Raw genomic sequence first — 26127 nt, 5'->3', positions numbered from 1 at the left:
CTTGGCTCAGAGACACCCCCCTGCCCAGTTCTGGGAAAGACAATTCCAGAGCATTTGTGCTGCCAGAAGAGCGTGCAGAAGGTGTTGAGGCTTGAGCACCCTAGATGCTCCGGAAACCCTCCGTGGTCCAGCAGACACACCCCCTCCCCTGCTGGCCATTATGGGGGCTGTCACTTGACTTTGGAAGCCAGTTCTGACTGCATACAGCACACCAGTACCATTGCCGAGTCACATTGCACATGGCGGTCAGGTTCTAGGGTCAGTACCTGCTTTGTAGAAATTCATTTTAGTCAAAATTGCCTTGGGGCGCCTGGGTGGCTCAGTCAGTTGAGCATCGGACTTCGGCTCAGGTGGTGATCTCACAGTTCCTGAGTTCAAGCCCCGCACGGAGCCTGCTTTGGATCCTCTGCACCTCTCTCTGCCCCTTCCCCACTCTCACTCTCTCTCTCAAAAATAAATAAAACATTGAAAAATTATTATTTAAAAAAAATGCCCTTATGGACTTTCTTTGGCGGAGTGCCAGAAGAAGTCATTGGTTTGCATTTAAAGCTGAAATAAACAGGATAATTCTCAACACTGGGAGTGACAGAGTAACAGCAAAGTCACCTCTTCCACATCACGTGGAAACCCTTGCGGACCACCTGCTGCATTCTCACCTGGACACTTCTGTCTCCACCCCAGGCCCTCCGCGGTGTGGAATGCACTGTGCACCCTGAGGATGTGTCACAATTTCCCTGTTGTCCAGTTGTTCTCTAATAGGGGAGAGTCTGTCCCCAGGACACCTAGGACCCCCACACCTAAAGGCGTGCTGCCTCTTTGTGCAGGCGAGGCTGCAGGAGACCAGGGATTGAATCAGAGACCCCTGTGTGGCCAGGACTGCTGAGCAATGTTTTGGTCCTTTTATGATGACGGTTGAGAGAGTCTCTCCAAGCTCCGCAGGGGCCACTCTCTGTGCACATTTGGTTTGCCCAGGGAACCCCCTTTCCCTAAAGGTCTGATCTCCACCATCATGTCTTTAGGGAAGGCTTCTCTGACCTTGCGACCACTCCTCCCCCTCCTCCGGCTACACTTGCTGCCTAAGCTGATTGCACTTCCCACCCCACCAGTTGGCCCTACACGATGCTTCCAGCCCCATGGCATGTTTACACTGGAGCTTCCAGCTTTCGAAAGTGCTCTAGTGGCCAAATGAAGGGCCCCTGCAGCCAGAACGCTTCGACTTGACTTCCACGTCTGATACTATGACCTCGAGCGAGTTTCCTAACTTCCTCGGCTCCTTCAGAGGAAGAAGGGTAGTGCCTCCTTGTGAGGGATTCTGAGGATTAAAGGAGATAATACACATGGGCAGAGCAGGGCCTGGCTTGCGGTCCACGCTCCGTAAACACTGGCTATTCTGGTGACTTATCCCGTTGCCCCTGGTGGCCAGCACACAGAAGGCACTCAGTCGCACTTGCTGGATGAAGGAAGCGGGGTCTCTGAAACGTTGTGGAACACGCCAGGGTGGCACAGCTAGTAAGCAGCAAAGTCAGGATCCAAATCCATATCTCAGGGACCAGCGCCCAGGCTCTTGCCTCCAAGCCGGTCTGCCTGCAAATGCACAGCTCCTCTGAGCCTCTCACCCCACCCCCCTCAACTCACCCGGAGGAGATGGTAAGCCCGGCAAGAGCTCTGAGCCACGGGCCAGAACTGGCACCCCTTCTGGAAAACGGGGCCCTTTGCTTCTTGCCTCCCAGAGAAGGCAGCCTGCTCTGGTCCTTTCTGATTTCTCCTTGCAGACCCCCACTCTGTCCTGGCCCCTCTGCTGGCTAAGCGTCTTTCCTGTTCTCAGCAATCAGATTATTTGGGGTCCACGCTACACTGATGTGTTCCTTCACTTATCCTTTTTTCTTTTTTAATGTGTATTTATTTTTTGCCCGAGGCCAGCTCCAGCAGGTCCAGGGGTTCCCGAAGGAAGAACGGCATCGGTGAAAATAAAATAAAACTAAAATAAAACACTGGAAAATAAAAAACTAAAATAAAAAACTAAAACGAAAATAAAAATGGACACAGGCAACAGCAGTGTGTTGAACTGGCCGATTTATTGTAGCAAACGTGGCATTATATTTGCTAGCAATTTCCTTGGAACATACGCCATCTGTGTTTTTCTACATTACCTAATTTTGAGAATGTTCCTATGTGTAAACAACCTTTAAGAAATAACATGGCGATTTTCCCCTAACTTTCCCGCATACCCTTTGATTATCGATTAATTTCTTACATTATCCCATTATGCATCTGCATTTATCTATAATGTACAAAGCATTCGCTTTGCTGTTCTCGTGAAAGGCCCTCCATTTCTCAACACCTCAAGCAGGACAGTTACAGGGACATGACCTCCTAACCACATGAGGCCAGAAGAACAATGTGTTGGCCTCGGTCCGAGGTGCCAGAAAGGGGCCGAGAAAACCTTAGAAACCCGTGCCTCATACATTCCGAGAGAGACAATGCATCTAGGAACCAATGAACCGTTCTGTAGCTTAACCCACTAGGTTCAGTCATCATCTGGAATGCCTCTGGGGGCCAGGTGGGCCTAGGGGTTGAAGTCACCTGTGCCCAGAGATACACTCCTTAGTTGTCGGAGTGGGGCTTTCAAATCCATATGTCTCTCCTTCACAGGTGCTCTTTGCTGGCAAAGGGATGAGGCTATCCTTCCTGTAAGTAGAGGAGTCTCCATAGGGGATGGCAAGGGCTAAACGTAAGGCCGCACAATTTCTTGCAGAACCTTATTTTCTTCCTAATTGTTCTTTTCCCAGGGGGTCTGCTGAGGGCAATTCCCCAACAGACAACACCCCAGGTAGTTTTAAGGCCAAATTACCTAAAAGCGGGAGGACGAGAAGCTTCCCTGTCGGCGGGCCGCCCTGCAGTCACCAATCCGTCCACAGCCCCGGCCCTGCCACTCAGGCTGGGTAGCTCGGCTTCCAGCAATTTTGAGAGAGAGAGATACAGATTGCAAGTGGGGGAGGGGCAGAGAGAGAGGGAGACACAGAACCCAAAGCAGGTTCCAGGCTCTGAGCTGTCAGCACAGAGCCCGATGCAGGGCTTGAACTCACACACTGTGAGATCATGACCTGAGCCCAAGTCGGACGCTTAACTGACTGAGCCACCCAGGTGCCCCTCCTTCACTTATCCTTTCAAAACATTTTCGTAAAATCAAAACCCCCTATCTAATCAGGTTAGTGGAATGGAAATCACAAAGAAAGCGTCTTCATAATAATTTAACGCACATAAGCTGGGAGAAATACAGAGTTTTCCATCTTTGGCAGGAACCCAGAGACCAGGCAATGTGCCCTTTAGAAGGCATGATGTTTAATAATAATAATAATCTCGGCAAAACAAGAACAACAGCATAGTTGTTCAATGACTTTGTTCCCAGCAGAGAGGTTGCTACTTTATATTTATTGACTCATTTAATTCATAAGAGTTTCTTAAGTATTATTCTCCAGATAAGGACACTTAGACTTATTAACGGAAGCACTTTAACCTCAATCACCTTTCACCTGAACGGGAATTGAGGCCGAGGGCTGTCTGACAGACAGAGATCTTGTCTCTTGATTCTCTTGTGGTTACATTGTTTTTTCAAACATACGGTAAAACCTTGGATGGCAAGTAACTTGCTCTGCGAGTGTTCTGCAAGATGAGCAAACATTTCTAATAAATTTTAACTTGAGAAACGAGCGATGTCTTACAATACGAGTAGTAGCTGATGCCAAATATCACATGATCACAACTGAGCCAATGGTTCTTCTCTCTCTGTGGGATTGTGGGTGATTATCTTCTGTGCTCGGATACTCAGTCTCAGACCACAGTGTTTGGCAGAAATCAGTGATTTTTCAGAACGTCGGAAGGTTTCCACAACTGGCAGTAGTGTATTTTTTGTCGCTTCAAAGCACCTCGGACAGTCCTTTGCTTTTCCATACAAGAGGAAGCTTAAGAATGCTTTGCTTCGTTTTAGGTCAGGTGATGCCTGCAGATATAGACCCTTTCCTCTGCTGTTTCCTCTAATTGCCAGTTACACTAAATAACAGTATATGACAAGAGTTTGTTAATACTGGAGTGAGGTCACCATCTATGAAAGAGTACACAACGGCCCCCATGCAGAAAAAGTTTGAAAAGAAAGGCAGTAAGAAGAAGGAGATGATTTACGGTGGAAGTTAAGAAGGAAACCATCGAGAGGTATGAACGAGGTGGGCGAGTGGCCGAAATTGCAAGATTTTATAAGAAGTCTATGTCGGCATCTCGTCTGCAGAGGAGGAGGAGAAAAAGGCAGAGGAATCCCTCACTTCAAATGAGATTAGGGAGATGTGTAAAATGTAGGAAACCGTGCAAAATTTTGTAGAAAAGCACCACATGAATAAGGCTGTAGCCGTGCGAGCGATGAATCTATTTGACGACAATGCGATGTCACACTTCCATGAAATCCGCAACAGGAGGCAGAAGCAAGTGTCATTGGATAGATTCCTTGTTAAAGCTGCACAAAAAGAAAAAGATTCCATTGAGCCAATAGATAGCAGTGATTCCCTTAGCGAAAGTGAAAGTCGTTTTACGCAGTCACCCTCCCCTCTCTTGTCTCCCTCATACCAGCCACAAAGGTTTTCAAAGGCAAGTACACGTTAATGTGTTTATTTTTCTTTGTATTTTGTATTTTCTTATTCTTTTGTATTATTTTACAGTATTGTAATCATTTTTATATGAATATTTTTGGGCTGTGGAACGAATCATCTGAGTTTCCGTGATCTCTTATGGGGAAATTCTCTTTGCTCTACAAGTGCTTTGGATTACAAGCACGTTTCCGGAATGAATTATGCTCGCAAACCAAGGTTTTGCCCTAGAGTTAAACAGGTATCTAGAGCTACACTTTTTGCAAAATGCTGGAGGAACAGCAAAATAAAGTGACCAAAATAAAGTCTGCTCTCAGGGAGCTTATATTCTGAGGGGAGGCAGCAAGAAACCGATAAGCAAGCGAAACAGGTAAATATAGTTACCTGTCGGGTGGAGAGAAGTGGTATGGGAAAAATAAAGCAAAATTGAGGACCAGGGTGACATTTGAGTTGACATCTGAAGGAAGGGAGTTCTCTAGGTAGAGAGAATAGCAAGTGCAAAGGGCCTGAGGCAAGAGAGTACAGAGTGAATTCCAAGAACAGCAAGGCCAGGATGGCCGGAGCGGAGCACCCCAGGGATTATATCATAGGATATTAGGTCAGAAAGTAGTGAGGGTCTGGCTTATAGCCTTCTGTAAGGCTTTGCGACAATTTTTGGCATTTACTCTGAGTGAGATGATGAGCTGGGTAGTTTTAGCAGAGAAGGGGGTGCTCCTACAAGTACTTTGGAAGGGATATCACTGCTGCTGTGCTAGAACAGACCCAAGGAGGCAAGGCCAGCGGAAGGGAGATGGGTTAGAACCCTACTGCAATTATCCAGAGGACAGGTTGGGGCTTGGTCCAGACTGGCAGCGATTAGGTGGCAAAATGTTATGTTTCAGAATATCCTCTGTGGGTGGAGATGGCAGATGAATTAGATGAGCTCAGTGAGAAGAGTCAAGTATGACCAGCAACCGTTCTGACTTGACTCATGGGAGGGATGGAGTTACCATAAGGAAGGACATGGAAGGGTAAGAATTAGCAGGGGAGGTGCGGGGAAGATCGGCAGAGTGTTTGGGTATATGATGTTGAAGGCACCTTTTGGGTATTCAAGCAGTGAAGCTGAATGAGGCCGGAGGTCAAGAGAGAGGTCTGGCTGGAGATGCAAATGTGGGAATCACTGGTGTGCACGTGGCGTGTGGAACAGCGCGCCCCAGGGACAGGACCCAGGCAGCCAGTGGTGCACTGGGGCTTGCAGCACTCAAGCTGTAGACGTGTGGGGGATGAAGGGATAGCACCGTGGTGGGTCACTGAAAGGCAGGTTGAGAAAGTCTCAAAGGTTGCCCCAAAGAACAGCTTTGCCTTCTTCTTCCTCCTATTTCTTGGAAAGTGCTTCCGTCCGTGTGTGTGGGATGCCTCCAGGGCCGTTAGGTAGAGGGTGGTCTTTGGGAGGTGATAAGGAGCAGCCAGGCTCCATTTGGCCGGCATAGTGAGTCTTGAGTCTCATGTAGCCTTCCTAGAACATTTCCTCCTTGTCTTCTCTCTCATCTAATTGGCTCACTCATTCATTCATTCATTCACTGATAACCAAATCTTAGTGAAAATCTAATGTTGTAAGGATTTCACTTTAGACTTTAGTTAAATCATGTCTAATTCCTATTGGATGGATACTCAGACCCCTTTTATAAACAGGGAATCTGAGACTAAGAAAAAATAACCTGTCTCAGGTCACACAACTAGAAACTCAAACCCAGTTTCATTTACTCTGAAGTCCATAATCTTTGCCCTCGCCCTGATTTTTCTCCTTCTCTTTTATTCACTCAACCAGTATTTACTGAGGATCGATTATATGCTGGCCGGTGACCTAAGTGCTGGGCTGTAGTGATAGATGAGACCACTTTTGCTGTGTGATTTCCCACATATCCAACTGCCTTGATGAAAATTCCCCTTGGATAACCCACTTCAAATTCATGAGATTCTGAAACACCCTTTTTCTGGAATCTCTTCCATTTTTCATCCCGATCCCTCATTTAGCAGGGTTCCTGATGGGTGTTTTCTTGCACATTGTTCATGAAGTCTCACTTCATGAGAGACATTTCACAGGGAGTACTGTGTATGTGGCATTATGAGAACCAACACCACAGATGACGGCTATCCTCGCGTTTGTCGGTTCCAAACACTTTTGCCTCCTTTCCTTGTTCTGCCAAGAACAATTCCAGAGGGAGCCTGGGGAAAGAGGTGAATGGGTAGGAGGCCAGGTGAGATGGGCTGGACTCCAGAGATTCAAGTCAGTACTGGTATGGTTGTGAATTACTACACAGAGCCAGTGCTGGAGGCAGGGAAGAGGCTCTCTTTCTGCTGAGAGGTCGTTTTATAAGGAATACAAGACAATCCCATTGATGAGCTGCTTAGAGAATGCAGACATGCCATCCTGAAGCACCTCTTACCTATCTGAAAGTGTCCTGTCTCTTGCTATTAAGAGGGAATCGTATCTTAAGCATGCACACACACACACACACACACACACACACACACACAAGCTGGCCTCTCCGCTTCACATTCAGAAAGTCTCCAGAGAGAAAATATTGAGTGGCAAGTTGGATGGAAGCTAATGAAAAATCTTTGTTGTGTTTTAAATTTGTTTTTCTTTTTTACTGTGTTTTTAAAACATTGCCTTGGGATATGACTATGAAGGAAGGCTGAGCATGAACAAAAGCTTTAGCTTCTGGAACTTACTTTTTGTAGAGCATGGAAGGGGATATGTGCATGGAAGTGACAGGCATCCTGTTCACTTCACATCTTGGTCCAAGTCTAAAACCACAAATTTCATTCTTCTCCCATCAAGCGAAGAAAATCATGAGCTTCAGACACAGAAAGGGCGGGGGGACCTCTGGACCTGGCTTTCTCACTTACAGCCTCTGCCATTTCATGCTTTGTGACCCTGGAAAGTTGCTCAGCTTTTCTGGGCTTCAAGTTCCTAATCTAGGAAATAAGGATGGATTTTCAACTCCCTCCACAACTAGTGCTGTGAACTGTAGACAATCACTTGTGTTGAACAGCTCCTGAGCAACCAGTGGGTCACTAGGTGCTTGAGATTTATTGACCAATGTGAGTCTTACAGCAGCCCTTAAAGGTGGGTTTCATTGTCTCCATTGTTGAGATGAGTTCATTGGAGTTCAGAAGAGTTAAATACTTGGCACAGTGATGCTGTGCAGGAAGCATTAGAGGCAAACCTCCAGCCCAAGTCTAGATGACTCCACCATGTTGGAAACAAACCACCTCCCAGTTTTTCCAGTGGCCAAAGTCCATGAGTGAACAAGAAAAACCACCACCTCCTGGGCTGTAAATGACCTTAAAAGTCTTTGAATCTAGTTTGGTCAGTTCTTCAATGTTTATGTCACTCATAACATAGTGTTATTTTTTAATGACCCCCGGAAGTGTTCAACAGGACTATGTAGAACCGAAGTGTATGAGTAGGGGAGAAGATCCAGAAAGCTCACAACCTGTGTCCCTCCTATGGAGTGGCTAGGAGAGGCTTGGGACAGACTGGGGTGGTGGTTCAGTTCTCTTGCAAATGGGGGTAAGGTTCATAAATCAGGTCCTGGGTCCTGTCCTGCAATGGTTGTGCAACCTTTGATGTTTCTGAACATGCCAAGCATGAGCTAGTCATTGGAATATAAGAACCATGAAAAAGAAAGATTTTTTTTCTTTTTGTTTGCTGCCATTTTCTAGCCCTAGAACAGTGTCTGGCATATAGCAGGAGCTTACAGTAGGCAATAAATAAACTAAGTAATTTCAGGGCATTTGCACTGACTCTTCCCTCCGTTTGGGACATCTTTACCCCAGAGAGTTACCAGCCTTGCTTCTTCACTTCATACACATCTAGTCTCAAAAGTTACCTCCACAGAGAAGTCTTCCCTTACCATCTTGCCTAAGACAGGGTACATTTCATCACTGTTACCCTGTTCTCCTTTACTTTCCCTGTCTCTTGCATGTTTTTGATTTTTTCATCACTTTCTCTACTGGTAGCTGCATGGGGGGTGATGCAGAATATCCACGCTGTGGACTGATGTATCTCCAGTGCCTAGAACAGACTCTGGCAGAGTCAGTGCTTAATAAGTTACATGTTGAATGAAGGAGTGAATGAGTGAATGCATGCAGACGCCATGGAAAGAGCCCAATGTCTGGAACATAGCAAGTGGGAGAGAGATGTTAGTGGTGATAATGTGAATAATGACATTCAAATGTATCTCTGAGGCTGTCACACTAGATTGGCCACTGACAATCCTCTGGGTAGGTCCTGGTAATTTGGTGAGTGTAAATGTCCACTCTTCCATCCCACATGCCATTCCTCCTTGTAACTTTCAGAGATTCTAAAGTGCAGGGTTTTTTTTTAACCATCTTTTGCTCCTTTTGCTCTTAGTGAAATTGTGACAAGACATTGGAGCTACAATCCTCCTTTCTCCCCAGCTCCTGAATAAAAACAGTTTCATATCCTTCTTACTAACATGTGAATGACTAACAGTAGTGTCATCCCTACATCCCACCATATTCCAGCCACATGTCTTGTCCCAGCTTCTAGGATTTTTACGTCTCTTTGCTTTCACACATGCTGTCATCTGTCCAAAGTGCTTCCAGTCTGCCCTATTTCCTACCCAAGGATACTCTTTCCAAATTCCAGCTCCATAATACCTCCTCCATGAAGTTCAACCAGAGTTTTTCCAGTAACTTTCACCTCCTCTCTCTGGTTTTCCACATTGCCTTTTCCTCTTTCCTTTGGAATTTTCATCACAGGACACTGTACTTAACCAAGTCCCTTTTTCCCAGGCCAGAAATGAGCTTCTCAAAATCTGGGGTCCCAAATATAGCAAGAAGTTAATGTCCAGCCCTGACCTAAGTGGAGGGCATTCCTCTAGCTGTGTACTTGGCTGTACAGAAGTTCTGGGTTCAAATCTTGCCTCCCTTCTTACCATCTGTGAGACCCTGATTTGTGTTTTTAATTATACCATGCCTTATTTGTCCCACTTGAAATCAGGGATCCTAATTATTACAGTGCAGTTAGCCACAAACCCCATGGACCAATGGATGAAAAGACAAAGATAAGGATTCTGGAATGGGTCATCTTTGGGGATGACTTAGGATGGGTGGGAAACAAAACATCATTACTTAGATTTTTTTTTTTCCATGGATATATGGGGACTGTTTATGAGTTCATTGAAAGTTGACATAAAGAAACAAAAAAATTGTCTGAACATATTTCTGAAAAACATCCAGAGCTTTATTAACTTTGCTAATTCACCAGAAAGTGCATTGCACTGAAATCATCACTCTGGCTCATTCAACTCAGAAAATGGTACTCGTCTACACATAGCTTTGTGGGCCATGGAAACATATGCTGAGGGAAACAACCCCTGAAAATAAAATTTAAGGAAATGAATATAAAGCAAATTCCAAAACACAAACAAAAATTATAAAATCTGTTTAAATATTCCACTGCACTCTCACAGCACAAATGTTCATCTTACTCGGAGAGCTTTACCACATGCTAGAGAGGTTTACATAGCACCTCCTAAAGGACTCTGTTCTCTTTTGATCTCATTAGCATGTATTGTCCTGGATCATGGTGATGAAGAATTTGCAGATGGAGCTCCAGGATTCCCCACAGTAGTCCAGGGCCATCTTCTGCTTTATCAAGTCTGGGTCCTCTGCACACTTGGGATCCTTGGTGGCTGTGGTCTGGATCTCTGCTGGGCCAGAGGGGATGTGTTCTTTGACCTTTATCTGCTCCTTAAGGGATAACCCTTTGGCTTTGTTAGGCTCCATGAGGGAGGCTTCACTGGCTTTGCTCTGCTCCCTGGATGAGGGTTCCATTAACTCCTGGCTGGGTTTCTTGTTCCAAATCAGAGTGGAATTCACCAGCTTGAGATTGGATTCTGGAAACTTCTTTCTGCACACCCTGGTTTTCAGGATGGTTTTGGCGTCCCCACAGAGGACCTTCTGAGAGCGCAGGTTCCGGCCAATTTGTTTCCAATAGACATTCTTCTTGTTTGACTCTAGGCAGGAAGTTGGATTGCCCGTAAAGACACAGGAAAACTTGTTGTCCTGTCGGGTGCACTCGACCTTCAGCACTATGCCCTTTCCTTGCTCAGTTACCTCCCATCTGCATTTGGCATGGTCTTGGGTGACAAATTTGCCTTTGGTCAGGCGCTTGGTTGGCTCAATCTGGGGCTCTCCCAGAGTATGCAATTTCTCTGTGGTGCCTTTGCTGACATGCCTATTCTTTGCTTCCTTTTTGCTCTTCACCAGTGACACCTGAGCAGCCAGAAGAAGGAAGAAGAACAGGGTGAGGCTATGAATCCTCATGGCTTCAGTGTGGTGGGAACCTGTTTGACAAGAACAGGTGAATCAGTGCTTGGCAATAGTTCAGCAATGCAGGGCTGCAGATGACTCTCCCTTCATCCCGACATGTGTCTCCTTGCTTAAGAGTGAGGTCAAGAATCCTCTGGCTCCTGGAAGTACTAGACCAGCAGCCCATCTATTCACATTTCTGCTTGACCAGAGTCCTGAATGTCAAAAACCTACTCTTCCTTCCTTCATTCACCACGTCCTGAGCCAAATGAACTCTCATCCCTTGCTCACTAGTCCTTTACTCCTGCATTTGCTCACTCACTCGCTCCTTCATTCACTCATTAAACAAGCATTTATGGAACATCTACTATATACCATGCACTAGACTAGATGTTGGATTTATCAGTGTGAATGAGGAGGTCGCATCTTAGAGATTAGAAGCAACTTTTTGAGGAATTTAAATAGCATTGACAAGTAGTCTGGCCCAATTTGGCCCCCAACTTGATCTTGGCCAAGTCACTCTCCTCTCTGGTCTCAGTTCCCCTGGATATCGAGGTGTTAGGTGAAATAATTGCCAAAGTCGCCTCTCGCTCCATGTGCTGGATTTCTAACCCAGTTTACATGGACTCAGGTGATCACACAACGAGAAAGAACATGGAAAGTGACATGAAAGGTGATGATTGGCCGAAAGTTCAAGATGTGTGGCGTTTGGCCACTCTGAGATAGATGGGTTTGTGAGAGGGGGCATTTGGGGGTGCAGTAAGAGCCTAAGGAAAGGCATGAAGGAGCAGAGGTAATCCAATTTGACTGTACAAAGTAAACCAGATGGATGGGGTGAATTTCTACCACAGCATTTAGACTAGGAAGTTGAAGGGAAGGGTGATACCTAATTGATTTCTTGAGGCTTGTTGTGGCACAGTGCTGACCATGTAGAAAGCTCTTGACCAATGCTTTTAAAAATAAATAACTGAATAACTAGGATGACCTTGAATGCTACACTAAACTGCATGGATTTTATCAGGTTAGCATTAAAAAAAATGTTGAGGGGAGAAGAGAAATAGTGCTTCTATTTGACACCTACTATGTGCTATGCCCTCAACCACTATTTGATTCTCACCTTGTTTAATCCACTCAACAGCTGTCCCTGGTAAGTAAAAATAAATCACCCCCAGGTAACAGATGTAACAGTTCAAGCTCATCCTGGCAAATAAATTGCTCAATATCCCTTACTGGGCAAGTGAAAAGGCTGGGAAAGAAGCCAGACCTGATCTCTTTGGTCTTTTGTATACAACCAACTTTGCTCACCTCTTGCCTTTCAACTTTACTCTGTCCTTTGGAAAATATTGACAACACATAAGAAAAGTTATGGATTACTCAGGGTTTCATTTGGTGTCGTTCATGATAAGATGATTCATATTGTCCCTGCTCCGTTTTAAAAGAAAACACAGATTTTTCTTGTATAAGGAGCAGGCCCAGAAAATGGTTGAGATCTTATTTCCACCCTGGGCATGTGGCCTCTCCTTAAGACTGAGAGAGGGAGACAGTCACAGGTGTGTGGGCTCCTGAATGAAGGGCGGACAGGGGCCCAGGTATACCACGTGAATACCCCCTTGTTTATTAGAGCATTGGGACTCTGCCTCCATGTGTCCCTGATGGGATCCATAGCCCAGGCTCCTGATGTCCTCAGGGGTATGAGAAAAAAAGGTGGAGAATGAAACTCTTAAAAAAGCCAGGCTCTTACCTTGCTCTCAGTATGCAGATCCAATGCAATCCCAGATGTGAGAGTGAGCTTGCTGGCCCTCAGCTGTCTCATCTGCAGTGCCAGCCACGGAAGGCCCTTCTTTTAGGGAGCCCTGGAAGAAGGGGATTTTATAACACACACACACCTGTCAATCTTTATCGCACGCCTCCCAGCCACGCCCCTTGGGAGGGAGCCAGTTCCTGCAAGGAAAGTGGTTGATGTAATCCTATGCGAGTGGGGTACATGCAGAGCATTACACTTACTTCTTCTAAGTGCTTCCCTTTCCCCCAGGGCCAGGATAGGAAGACAGCTCAGCCTTGCAGAGACCCTCCTTGATGGGACCCCAGTAGCAGTATCTGTGGGAGAGTGATAAACAATAACAAAAACTATCATAGCTTCCAAGCCCTGTGCTGCCCATTTTACCTAAAGCTCTCCCCGAATTCCCATCATACCCACCCCCAAGATATGGTAACTAGGATTCTTACCATTTTACAGCTGGAAAATTGGAGTATATTGATAATTCAGGGCTTGTCCAAAGTCACAGAGCTGGGAGGATGAGGAACCCAGAGTTGAACCCTGGGACTACCAGCATGCATTGTCTGAACTTTCCTACCTGTCTCTCTCAAGAAATACTTGGTGAATGATTGACTGAGGCTGGGGAAGCCATCTCAGTTTGAGCCCATTTTCACTGAGGCACCTGAAGTTACTGTGTGGGCAGAGGAATCCATGGGCTCTGAGAGGCTGATAGAGAGTGTGTTCCTGGTCTGGGGGGTTTCTGCTGAAAATATTCACTTTCAGGTCCTACAAAAGGACTTCTCTCTGGTTGGCCTTCTATTGGCAGGGTCTCGTACCAGAATGACCTATGTGGAATCTGGAGATGGCATTCTTTTAGCTCTGTGACCTTACCCCAAACAATAACCTCTCCGAATCTCCATTTATTCATCTACAGATTGCTGACAATAACAGTAGTTTATTTGGGGCTACATGCTAAGTATTTTATGGGGTTGAGCTATTCGCAGAAAGTGAAGCAGAGTAAGTTTGGCTCATATTGGGGTTTCAAGTTGTATTCGTTAAAAACAGACATGCTTGGTTTTTATAATACGTATATTGAAGGAGACTCATTTCATAAAGAAGGTGTGGACATTGCTACATGTTGTCACCCCACTTTTCATGCTATTCGGGCACAAAAAAATATTTATTTATTTTTATAAGTCAGGTATAAGGAAACAATAACACCAGAGTGATAGTGAATGCCAATTGACCCTTGCCTTTGGGACAGGGATAATAGAAACAGTAGGGAGTGTGACAAACTGGATGGTTCCTGATATCTAAGTGTTAACACACAGCAACAGTTGACTGAGAACATGTTGGCATGAGAGTCAGTATTTTCAGATCTCATGAATTCTTTTCACATATAGTTTTGTAAAAATAAAAGAGGAGCCTTCATGTACTTCTAAGAGGTACATTAACATCCAGACGTGTACATATGAAATTGGCTTGGCATCTAATAGAAATTTTCTAAAAACACTGTCCTGGCCCACAATAAAGATACCAAAGGTCACAACTATAGTTGGTTTCCATTCAAAATCCACCTGTTTGGGAATTCCAAGGTCACAGAGATAGGGATATTGACTGGTTCACTCAGAGGTTCAAAGAGTTTCTTCATGAATTCCATCAGAGGTGGCTCTTTCCCCCAAACTCCAAGCTTCTTATAAAACGAGATCACCCCAAGATCCATCCCCATACACCTTATTAAACCATGACCTCCATATACACACGCTCACAATGTGGTATTTAGGGGGATTACTTGGAAATAGGAAAAATGAAACTGCTTTTTTTCCCAGGGAGCTATAGACCACAGTGGTCTCTTGCAAAACAAGAAATTTGTCTTGATCCTCGGGTGGCAGCCATATTCTTTCTGGAAGGAGACTGTAGGTCAGAACATGAAGTATATTATAAGGAAACATGGACCCCAGAATATTTTTCTGAGAATTGTTTCTGGCCTTTGCTAGGGAGCATGGAACTTCCCCCCACTGGCTTTGCATGGACCTTCAGCCTTCCTGTGATCTCATTCCAACTTCTGCCTTGATTGTTCTTTCCCAACCAGATGGAAAATATTACCCTAAGCTGTGTAGCTCTTCCCCTTTTGGCTCAGCCTGTCATTCCAAACTCATTTACACACACGCGCGCGCGCGCACACACACACACACTATCTCTCTCTCTCTCTCTCTCTCTCTCTCTCTCTCTCTCCATCTGGACACACTCAACACCCCCCCACCCCACCAACATTTCCTGAATACTTGGTGCATTTGCTTCTTCCTTCCAGTTGTTGATTCTGCTGTTCCCCTTACATGGAATGCCCGCAGTCCTACTTTACCAGGCACATACCTGCTTATCTTCAAGATTCGGCTCAAATGTCATCTCCTCCCTGTTGGTGTCATTGGTCCCTTCATCCTTAGTTATGCCCTCCACCCTTTCATGGATGTTCGTGGAGAGAAATAGACCATCATTGCCAGTTAGTGTATACAGTGTGCCAGCACTGTGCTGAGGCTGAGCTATTATTTCACATGTTGATATACTCAGAAAATGTTACACTTGTACTACAGTGCACTGGGGAGACTGGAGAGGCTTGGGGCCCCAGCAAGGCTATCCACAACGGGTTCCCTCCAGCTCCCCATGCTCCCAGGACCAAGGGGATTACTGACTCCTGGAGAAATATGTGAGGCTCATTGACTTTTTCCTACATGAACCCTAGGAGGAAGTACATGTGGATCTTCATGGTATAGACATGGAGCTGAGGCTCAGGTGGGCAGAGCACATGCCTGGCACACCACTGGAGAAGAATTAAATGGAGGCTGCTTCCAATGTTCTTATTAAAAAGAAATTAATGCTCTCAAACTTTGGTAAATTGTAAACTCTCATTTTTTTCTCTTCTCATTCTAAATTCACGTATTTTCAAATATAAGAATATTATTAGCCTTACAAAATAATTGGTATGTTTTTAAGTTTATTTACTTATGAGAGAGAGAGAGAACACATGCCTGAGCAAGCGAGGGGCAGAGAGAAGGGGAGAGAGAGAATCCCAGGCAGGTCTAGTGCTGTCAGCTCGGAGCTCGATGCAGGGCTTGAACCCATGAACCGCAAGATCATGACCTGAGCTGAAATCGAGAGTTGGACACTTAACTGCCTGAGCCACCCAGGCACCCCAAGCCTTATAAATAATTGTAAAGTTGGTTCTCTTGCTCCACTTCTCACCCAAGTTTTTCTATAATTCATCTTTTACATTATAGTGCTACATTTATAACACCATTGAGCCAATATAGATATATTATTACTAGTTGAACTTCATCCTTTGTCCAGCCCTCCAGAAAAATTCCCAGAGAATTACCACATATACTCTGTCACTCTCTGACACAGCTAATGACACTTGACAACATCGTCCACTGGAGAGGTACAATTATTACAGTTGATGAGCCTTTCTTGGCACATTCTAACTACTCAAAGTCTACAGTTTCCAAAATAGCTCACTCTTGGTGTACAATCTATGTCTTTCGACAAATGTATAATGACATGTTTCCACAATTATGGCATCATACAGAGTACTTTCACTGCCCTAAAAATCCTGTGTGCTGCCTATTTATCCCTTCTGTCCCCATCCCCTGGTAATCTTCAATCTTTTTTACTGTTTTCATAGTTTTGCCTTTCACAAATATCATACAGTTGGAATCACACCAAATTTATTCTTTTCAGATTGGCTTCTTTCACTCAGTAATATGATTTCAAATTCCTGCCATGTCTTTTCATGGCTTGATAGTTCATTTCTTTTTAGCACTAAATAATATTTCTATTGTCTGGATGGACCACAGTTTATCCATTCTCCTACTAAAGGACATATCGGTTTCTTCTGACATGTTTTTGCAGTTATGAATAAAGCTGTTATAAACATTCATGTGGGGATTTGGATGTGAACATAAGTTTTCATCCCCTAATGGATGATCCCAGCCAAGATTCCACATGACAGTTAACATCATGACTCTTCAAGTTCCTCTCGCCTGTGATGACTCTTAGCAGTTCCTTCTTTTCTGATGACCTTGAGAGTTTTCAGGAGGACTGGACAGGTGTTTTGAGATTGTGTCTCTTTTGGAGCTTGCCTGGGGTTTTTCTCATGATTGGGGTTATGTCATTCTTCTCTTCATCAAAGATTTAAATGATGGATGTCAGGTTTCCACAGGGGGGGGGGAGGTCCATAAAGTCTGAACATAATTGGTGATACCCACAGATTAAGGCTGGTAGTTGAATGCATGCCTCATGCATTCTGGTCACTGGCAGGTGATTTTAAGTTAAAAATCTGATTTTAATTTTTACTCTCATTTGTTTGGTACTACGATATGGTTCTTTGACATAGGGGGCTGGCACCTGTAAGTGCAGTCATCATTCTATTACTGGGTGCGATATTGTTCTGAGCTGAATCTTAACTCCGCAGTGATACCAGGCCATACTTGGTAGAAAATCAGTCCCTTTGTCAAAAGTGACCTCATGTTTAGACAAAATGCCAAGTTGCTGCATCAAAGTGATATTAATCTGTCACATCATGTGCTTTGAAAACTTAATCAATGGCAGAAAAGGAGGAAGTTGGCTAAACAACATCAGCTGAAAGCTAATTAGGTGGCAAAAAACATTCATCTTAGACCTGCTGAACAGTATTGGCATTCCAAGCTTAAACTGCTCATTAGTCATGGGATTTCTGAATTCCTATTTAGCAAATCAGGTGGTGCATAGTGCTAAAGGTTTACTTTAGAAAAATACGAACCTGCAGAGTTGATAGGGGATAGCATTTGGTATGAATGCAAATTGAAAATCTATTAAAGTTTATTAATCCTAGCTTTCTTGCAGTGGGTTTACCACCAGAACACAGGTGTCATGAAAGCCACCACTAAACCTAAACCAAAATGGGAAAGGAAAAGACTCATTTCAACATCATCGCCCTTGGACGTGTAGTTTTGAGAAGTCTACCACTACTGGTCATCTGATCTACAAATGTGGTGGGATCCACAAAAGAACTTCAAAAAATTTGAGGAGGCTGCTGAGATGGGCAAGGTCTTCTTCAAGTATGCCTGGGTCTTGGATAGACTGAAAGCTGAATGTGATCATGGTAACACCATTGATATCTCCCTGTAGAAATTCAAGACCAGCAAGTATTATGTGACCATCCTAGGTGTGCGGGGACACAGAGACTATCAAAAACATGATTACAGGCACATCTCAGGCTGACTGTGCTGTCTTGATTGTCACTGCTGGTGTTGGGGAATTTGAAGCAGGCCTCTCTAAGAATGGGCAGACCTGTGAGCATGCCCTTCTGGCTTACACACTGGGTGTGAAACAACATATTGTTGGTGTTAATAAAAGGATTCCACTGAGCCCCTGGAAGTCAGCACCTACGTTAAGAAAATTGGCTACAACCTTGACACAGTAGCGTTTGTGCCAATTTCTGGTTGGAAAGGTGACCACATGCTGGAGCGAGTGCTAACATGCCTTGGTTCAAGGGATGGAAAGTCACCGTACAAAGGGCAATGCCAATGGAACCACTCTGCTTGAAGCTCTGGACCAACTCGTCCAGCTGACGAGCCCTTGCATCTGCCCCTCCAGGACATCTGCAAAATTGGTGGTGTTGGTACTGTTCCTGTGGGCCGAGTGGAGACCGGTGTTCTTAAACCAGGCATGGTGGTCACCTTTGCTCCAGTCAATGTTACAACTGAAGTAAAGTCTGTTGAAATGCACCATGAAGCTTTGAGTGAGGCTCTTCCTGGGGACAGCGTGAGCTTCAATGTCAAGAATATATCTGTCAAAGATGTTCGTTGTGGCAATGTGACTGGTGACAGCAAAAATGACCCACCAATGGAAGCAGCTGGCTTCGTGGCACAGGTGATTATCTGGAATCATCCAGACCAAGTCAGTGCTGGATAGGTACCTCTGCTGGATGGTCACAAAGCTAACATTACCTGCAAGTTTGCTGAACTGAAGGAAAAGATTCATCGTTGTTCTGGAAAAAAGCTAGAAGATGGTCCCAAGTTCTTGAAATCTGGTGATGTTGCCATCATCGATATGGTTCTTGGCAAGCCTATGTGTGTTGAGAGCTTCTCTGACTATCCTCCTGTGGGCTGTTTTGCTGTTTGTGACATGAGACAGGTGGTTGCTGTGGGTGTCATCAAAACAGTGGAAAAGAAGGCACCTGGAACTGGCAAGGTCACCAAGTCTGCCCAGAAAGCTCAGAAGGCTAAATTAATATTATCCCCCATACCTGACACCCTCGTCTTAATCAGTGGTGGAAGAATGGTCTCAGAAATGTTTGTGTCAATTGGCCATTTAAGTTTGATAGTAAGAGACTGGTTACTGATGACAATGTATTGTAAAACCTTCAAAAGGAAAAGAGAATGTTTTGTGGACCATTTGTGAGCGTGGGTGTGTGTGGCAGTTTTAAATTATTAGTTTTTAGTTAGTACTTTTTAATGGAAATGACCAAAATCCTGTCACAGAATTTTGAGACCCATGTGCAAAACTTGGTTCTTTTTCTGAATCCATCTAAAAAGTAACTCATGGTTTTGTATTAAATTAAGCCAAAAGAAATTGCTGTTCGTGGTAGGTAAAATCGGCAGAGGAACAGCAATTTTTAATAGATAGACCTAATAATAATAGTTAAGGGCTTTTACCTTAAGTAATAGAGCTGTTTCAAATGTTTCTTAAAATTTTTTTTAGTGTCTTATAACAAATTTTCCATAGAAGGCAAGTTCATTGATCATTTTTGTGTTCTTCATACCTTTAAAAAAAAACAGAATACAACTCTAAAACATCACAAACATCTTTTAAAAAAGTCTGATCCTTTTGGATAAAATTGCCAAAGTACACAGATGGCTGTGCACCTATGAAACATGCACATACATGCACACACACCTATATCACATGTGGGTATACACATGTATACACACCTGCCACCTCAGTATCTCGGGGCAGAAAATTCTCCCTTTTAAATTTCCATTCTCCAACTGATGTTTGTTACAAAGCGTGCCAGTTGCCACGCTGGAAAGCTGGCAAAGGGAGAAGACAAGCTTCCCTTTTTCTGTGTTACTGCTGTGAGTCACCATGAACTTGGGCAAAGGAATTGCTGCTTCTGTCACATGAAGAGGTGAAGATATTTAGATGAAAGTCATCGGAAAACAGCTCTGAAAAGGACTTTAAGGCACCTGGGGTCAATGGCACCCATGCCCAGAGAACCAAACACTCTCACATGCTGACACTGTTTGGCTCTAGGAAGTACAGGGCTGACCTCTAACCAAACATCATTCATTCTGCCATGCAATCATTCATTCATTCTGTCATTCCTTTATTCTTCTATTCACACAAAGAGCACTCACGAAGCGTCTAAGGTGTCAGGCTCTCTCTGTCATTGGCTGGAATGCAGTTCAGAGTGACATGTCTTTTTCATTAAAATGATGGCAGACAATGGGGGGAAGACAAGGATATCAATCATGACAATATAGGAGTAATTGCTATATTGGAGGGAAAGCTGGGGTGATCTGGGTGAGGACATCTAACCTAGCAGAGTCAGAGAGAATGTCTTAAGAGCCTGAAACTGGCTAAGAGACACTCAAGAGCTGGAGGAAAAAGAATAGTATTTATTCAATCATTACTCAGTAACCACCCTATGCAAAATGCAATATTAGTCATGGTGGGGAATGCAAGATGAGTGTGATTTGTCTCCTACTCTTGAGACTGCCAGCTTAGTCTCTATCTGATGATTGCTATGGTGGTGACATAGTGTCACTTCCTAGCCTCAAGCTTCTGATAGTTTTTTATCCGCTTATAGAATGGGGTCCAAATTTCTGAGTCTGATATATGTGGCCTTTCCCTTCTTGATCCCAGTCAGCTTCAAGGTCAATACCCACTACACTATACACACATGTCCTTGGGCTTCAGCTGTATCTTACTGTCCACTCTTCTCCCCACATATCAGGCTGTTTCAGGACACATTACCTCTGCCCAACTGCTCTTTGCCTAAGATTTCATCCCACCCTTATCTACCTGGCAAATTCTCCCAGTACTTGACTCCCTGTGTCCTTGACAGATTTCAATATTCTTTCATCTGGGTTCTCTTAAAATTTTTCACAGACTTCACCATTATTATAGTTGATTTGTCACCTTGTTGTGGTTCATTCATGTACGTGCCACCATCATCCTGGGAAGTGACATCTCTAGCCCAGAGCTCAAATATGAAGCTTAGAAAACATTTAGTACATACTTATTAGATCTAATTGAATTTTGCATTTATCATATTGTTCTGATTGTAATAATAGGAAGAAAACTGAAAAAAGCAGAAACAAAATTGGGAATTCATTAGAAGTTTCTTATAACTCATGGAGGGTAAGAGTTGTGTAGGACTACTGTCTCAAAATGTACCTTTGAGATTTTAATTTATGGGAGTGACTAAATGGCTGTAGGAGAGGCTAATGCAATTGAAAGAAAAAATTATAGCTTACATTTCCCAAGAGAAGGGGGCATGCCATGCCATGCGGGGCCACATAGGGAAGCATCTGGTTTGGACAGGAAGTAGAATCAAGAGGGAGGGGGAAGCTGGAGCCAGAGCCCTTATTATGGTTTCCAGGGGAAAGGTCAGGCTGGGCAAAGTAAACAGTTTTGGATTGGCCAGTTTGAATAATTTCAGGGGGGCTTTGGGGCCTACAGGTGTTCCTAGCTGTCAGGTACTTGGCTTTGGGTGGATTTAGGGTGGGGTGAATATGGGCTTGCTATGTGAGGGTCCATCTTGCTTGGGATAAAAGAAGTGCTTAACTTGCACATGAGAAGTATTCTCCCAGTTGCTATCATCAGGAAATAACTAGCCCTGGGAGGGGCAGTCCATCCTCAAGTTTGTAATGCCCTTCAAGATATCAAAACGTCATAAAATACAGAATATTAAAGCATACTTAATTCAATATATCATCTGATATTTTGATATCATATTAAAGAAATCTTGGTGTGATGGTCATGGAAACTTTTAGGGAGTAGGGCATAAGTTGCCCCAAATAGCAAAGGAAATATTTTATTATGAAGGTAGTATGGAGGAACACAAGTAGAGGTATATGGAGTCCTTGTAGGCCAGCCCATAAATATGCCTTTTATTATATGGCATAATCCAAGAAAATAGATCTAGAGTTTTGGGAGGTCTCTAACAACAATACCTTGGTGGAATTAGGAGCTGTTAAAAAGTGTAAGTTTGACAATAGTATCTCAGTGCATTTTTTGGGTCAAGGTGGCGAGTCCAGCAGTTATGTTGTTGGAGGGTATGAACTGATAAGTTAGTAAAGTATATGTAAATATTAGTGGGATTGTGTGTAACTAAGGGGAAGGACTCGTATGGTGATCATGATTGGAGACCAAAGCAGCAGGCAGTGGTGCTAAGCTGGCGAGGATGGTAGGAGAAGGCACTGAAGAGTGGGTGGTCCTTTACCCAGTGGGTCATGGGATTGACTGACAAGAAGCAGGTATCTCCGGGTGACAGCCATAATTTTCATTAATTTCTTGAATGGCACAGGCAGTAATAACCTTTACCAGACTTCCCTTTAGATACTTGGGGGAGGGGTTTCATTTTGGCAAAGAGCAAGGAGTATAACAGGATCATGAGCTAAACACATGAGCTCAGAAACACAATAGATTCCTAATATCAAAGGAAGAAAAGCAAAAAATGTACCATGTTCAATTTGTACCTTAGGATAGGCAGCCCATGGGCATAGATTTCAGATTAAAATGAAGTTGTCTGTGGCATAGGGGTTGGATTGGAGTCTAAGGTGAAGTCTTGGGTAGGGTGATGTCAACTGAGGCCGTGTCATTTCCAGGGATGAGCTGGGCCAGGTGATGTCATCTGGGATGTGGGACAGGGATGTCTTTCTGAGTAGGAACCCACTTGAATTGATATGGGTCTGAGCATATTCCATGTTTGATTGAAAAATTGGCTTATTTGGGGTATTTGGACCTCTAGACTATACCCAGGAAAACCCTGAGACCAGGAGTAATAAAACCACCATCCATAGAAGGTATACAGCTGCACTAGACCAGTTTTGTGTTCAGTGCAAGTATAGGTTCAAATCATTTCTATGTCACATGAGCAACCACTTGACTTTGGAACAACGTATGGTGTATGGGTTTCAGAAGAATATGCGCCCTGGATCTGACCTCCAAACCTTAGGGGCTGGGGACAAGATAGAAAATCTGTTAAAATAGATTAAGGCCTGGTACAAAATAGAAGCTCTTTTAGAGGTTTATTTGCTAGTCTGGAATAGTAAAACCAGTTATTTGAGAAGTGTCTCTCAATTACATTGGTTATCTGGGAACTGTCAGGGACATAGCAGATTTATTATTTATTTATTTATTTATTTATTTATTTAATTCCAGGAGCCCGGCATTGTGTATTCCGAGAAATAAAATGTGTGTCTTAGTATTTGTAAAGCCTGTAACTCTGACAGGAATGTAGAATGCCCTGGCACGGCCTTGGGTTGTGGCCTTAGTATACACAGAGTCATGATTTTCATTGATGTTTTGGATATCCGTGAGAAAAGAGAATACCGAGTTCTTGAACCTGAAGGGGACAATTTTTAGGCAATGGGCCAACGGTTTATAACAAATATGAAGATAGAGCCACTTATCCAATTAAAATAAGTCTCTGGCCCTTGTTTTGTTTTGAGAGGCAGATTAACTTCCAGAGACTGGGATTGTCTTTGCCAATGATTTAACTCAAGTTGGGTGCAAGAATTTTACAAGGCAATAAGCATACAGGATAATGTCTTTTACTAGGCTGTAAAGAAATAACATACCCCAAGCCAATGACTGATTAATCATATTGTCATTTCAGGCAAGGAGCGATGAAAGGAATAAAGTCCAAATTTAGTTGGGGTGGACCTTTATACTAGTTGGTATTAGAGAAGTTCAACGGCCAGTACAAAGTAAAAGTCTCTCATTGCTAGACACGTTGCTAGGGAACAATGGTGCTGGTGTTGACAGGCAAAAGTGTCTTTTTAGAGCCAGGCTGCTGCAAGGCTTTTGCCACTGCAGGTAAATAGTGGCCTTTACTGTGGCAGGAACTCATTGCCCCATGTCTTTGGAAAGCTCTTTCATATCAGCAAAGTGTAGCCTTGCCCAGACCAAACACTCTCAGATTGTCCTCACAAACTCTTGGTGTTGAGTTAAAGTGTCCCCTTGCCACAATTGTTTCTTCATATGCTTTTCTTGATAGAACCCCAGTGGGGCCCCTCGCCACATGAGCTACTGACTTCTTATCAAGGGCAAAGGATAAGATGATGACAATCTCATACGGCTTACTTCATTTTTGTATCGGAACAACTTTGCTTCTAAAAACAAGTTCATCTTTCTGTCTTTGTCATGAACAAATGGGTTCGAAATCCCATTACACCAATACATAACAATACATATATATTTTTTATTTAATTACCCTTTTTTCTCTCTCCACTTATACTTAGGGATTTTTTGGTTTGCTTGTTTAAACTTTTAGTTGCTTACAGCCACAGTTTTCAGTTTCTGTCTCTGGCTGACGGGAGAAAAAGGGGAAAGGAGAGGGGCCAGTGCCTTCAAGTAGCATCCTCCCCCTGTGACAGCTCTGCCTGCAAATTAATCATCCCTTTCACTCTACTCCCTCTTTTTTCTCTTAAACAAAATATTTTAGAATGACATATCTCCAGAAGACTAAAATTGTCTTGTTTTTTTTTTTTTTTTTCCTCTCCTGTCTGGAGGACCATTTTTTCCCCCTCTCTGGGTATTTATCCAATAAGCTCCTGGTGGTCTTGAGTAGCTTTGGTTGGGACTGGCAGCCTCCCTTAATAGGGGGTCCCAGTCAACCTCAGAGGGTCTGGGGTCTACATAAAAGAAAGCAATGGTGGCAGAATCCTGAGTTTATTTTTTATTTTTTTAATATGAAATTTATTGTCAAATTGATTTCCATACAACACCCAGTGCTCCTCCAAACAGGTGCCCTCCTCAATGCCCATCACCCACCCTCCCCTCCCTCCCACCCCCCATCAACCTTCAGTTTATTCTCAGTTTTTAAGAGTCTCTTATGATTTGCCTCCCTCCCTCTTTTTTTTCCTTCCCCTCCCCCATGGTCTTCTGTTAAGTTTCTCAGGATCCACGTAAGAGTGAAAACATATGATATCTGTCTTTCTCTGTATGACTTATTTCACTTGGCATAACACCCTCCAGTTTCATTCATGTTACTACAAAAGGCCATATTTCATTCTTTCTCATTGCCACGTAGTATTCCATTGTGTATATAAACCACAATTTCTTTATCCATTCATCAGTTAATGGACATTTAGGCTCTTTCCATAATTTGGCTGTTGTTGAAAGTGCTGCTATAAACATTGGGGTGCAAGTGCCCCTATGCATCAGCACTCCTATATCCCTTGGGTAAATTCCTAGCAGTGCTATTGCTGGGTCATAGGGTAGATCTATTTTTAATTTTTTGAGGCACCTCTACACTGTTTTCCAAAGCGGCTGCACCAGTTTGCATTCCCACCAACAGTGCAAGAGGGTTCCTATTTCTCCACATCCCCGCCAGCATCTATAGTCTCCTGATTTGCTCATTTTAGCCACTCTGGCATAAGGTGATATCTCAGTGTGGTTTTGATTCGTATTTCCTTAATGAGGAGTGACGTTGAGCGTCTTTTCATGTGCCTGTTGGCCATCTGGATGTCTTCTTTAGAGAAGTGTCTATTCATGTTTTCTGCCCATTTCTTCACTGGATCGTTTGTTTTTTGGGTATGGAATTTGGTGAGTTCTTTATAGATTTTGGATACTAGCCCTTTGTCTGATATGTCATTTGAAAATATCTTTTTTTCATTCCGTTGGTTGCCTGTTTCCTTTGCAGTGCAGAAGATTTTTATCTTCATGAGGTCCCAATAGTTCATTTTTGCTTTTAATTCCCTTGCCTTTAGAAATGTGTCGAGTAAGAAATTGCTGTGGCTGAGGTCAGAGGGTTTTTTTCCTGCTTTCTCCTCTAGGGTTTGGATGGTTTTCTGCCTCACATTCAGGTCCTTTATCCATTTTGAGTTTATTTTTGTGAATGGTGCAAGAAAGTGGTCTAGTTTCATTCTTCTGCATGTTGCTGTCCAGTTCTCCCAGTACCATTTGTTAAAGAGATTGTCTTTTTTCCATTGGATATTCTTTCCTGCATTGTCAAAGATTACTTGACATACTCTTGTGGGTCCAATCCTGGAATGTCTATTCTACTCCATTGGTCTATGTGTCCGTTTTTGTGCCAATACCATGCTGTCTTGATGATGACAGCTTTGTAGTAGAGGCTAACGTCTGGGATTGTGATGCCTCCTGCTTTGGTCTTCTTCTTCAAAATCACTTTGGCTATTTGGG

At 43.7% G+C, this 26127-nt stretch overlaps 1 protein-coding gene and 1 pseudogene across 2 annotated transcripts; one reads left to right on the top strand and one right to left on the bottom strand.

Moving 5' to 3' along the window:
* Positions 1-9867: 9867 nt before the first annotated feature.
* FGFBP1 (fibroblast growth factor binding protein 1) lies at positions 9868-12817 on the bottom strand. 2 transcript variants are annotated; one of them, XM_043572918.1, is made up of 2 exons: positions 12703-12817; positions 9868-10996 (listed from the first exon to the last, which is right to left on the bottom strand). In XM_043572918.1, exon 2 carries the CDS (start codon positions 10974-10976, stop codon positions 10212-10214), a length of 765 nt encoding a protein of 254 aa, XP_043428853.1. In that variant the 5' UTR covers positions 10977-10996; positions 12703-12817; the 3' UTR covers positions 9868-10211. The 2 variants fall into 2 exon arrangements, with proteins under 2 accessions (XP_043428853.1, XP_043428850.1); XM_043572915.1 differs by having other exon boundaries at positions 9868-10925.
* Positions 12818-17651: 4834 nt separating this feature from the next.
* Positions 17652-19194, top strand: LOC122479017 (annotated as a pseudogene).
* Positions 19195-26127: the final 6933 nt, after the last annotated feature.

The sequence above is a fragment of the Prionailurus bengalensis genome, chromosome B1 (genome assembly GCF_016509475.1).
Source record: "Prionailurus bengalensis isolate Pbe53 chromosome B1, Fcat_Pben_1.1_paternal_pri, whole genome shotgun sequence".
Lineage (NCBI taxonomy): Eukaryota > Metazoa > Chordata > Mammalia > Carnivora > Felidae > Prionailurus > Prionailurus bengalensis.
Note: the sequence above shows the minus strand (reverse complement) of the source record. Positions and strands in the feature narration are given on the sequence as shown.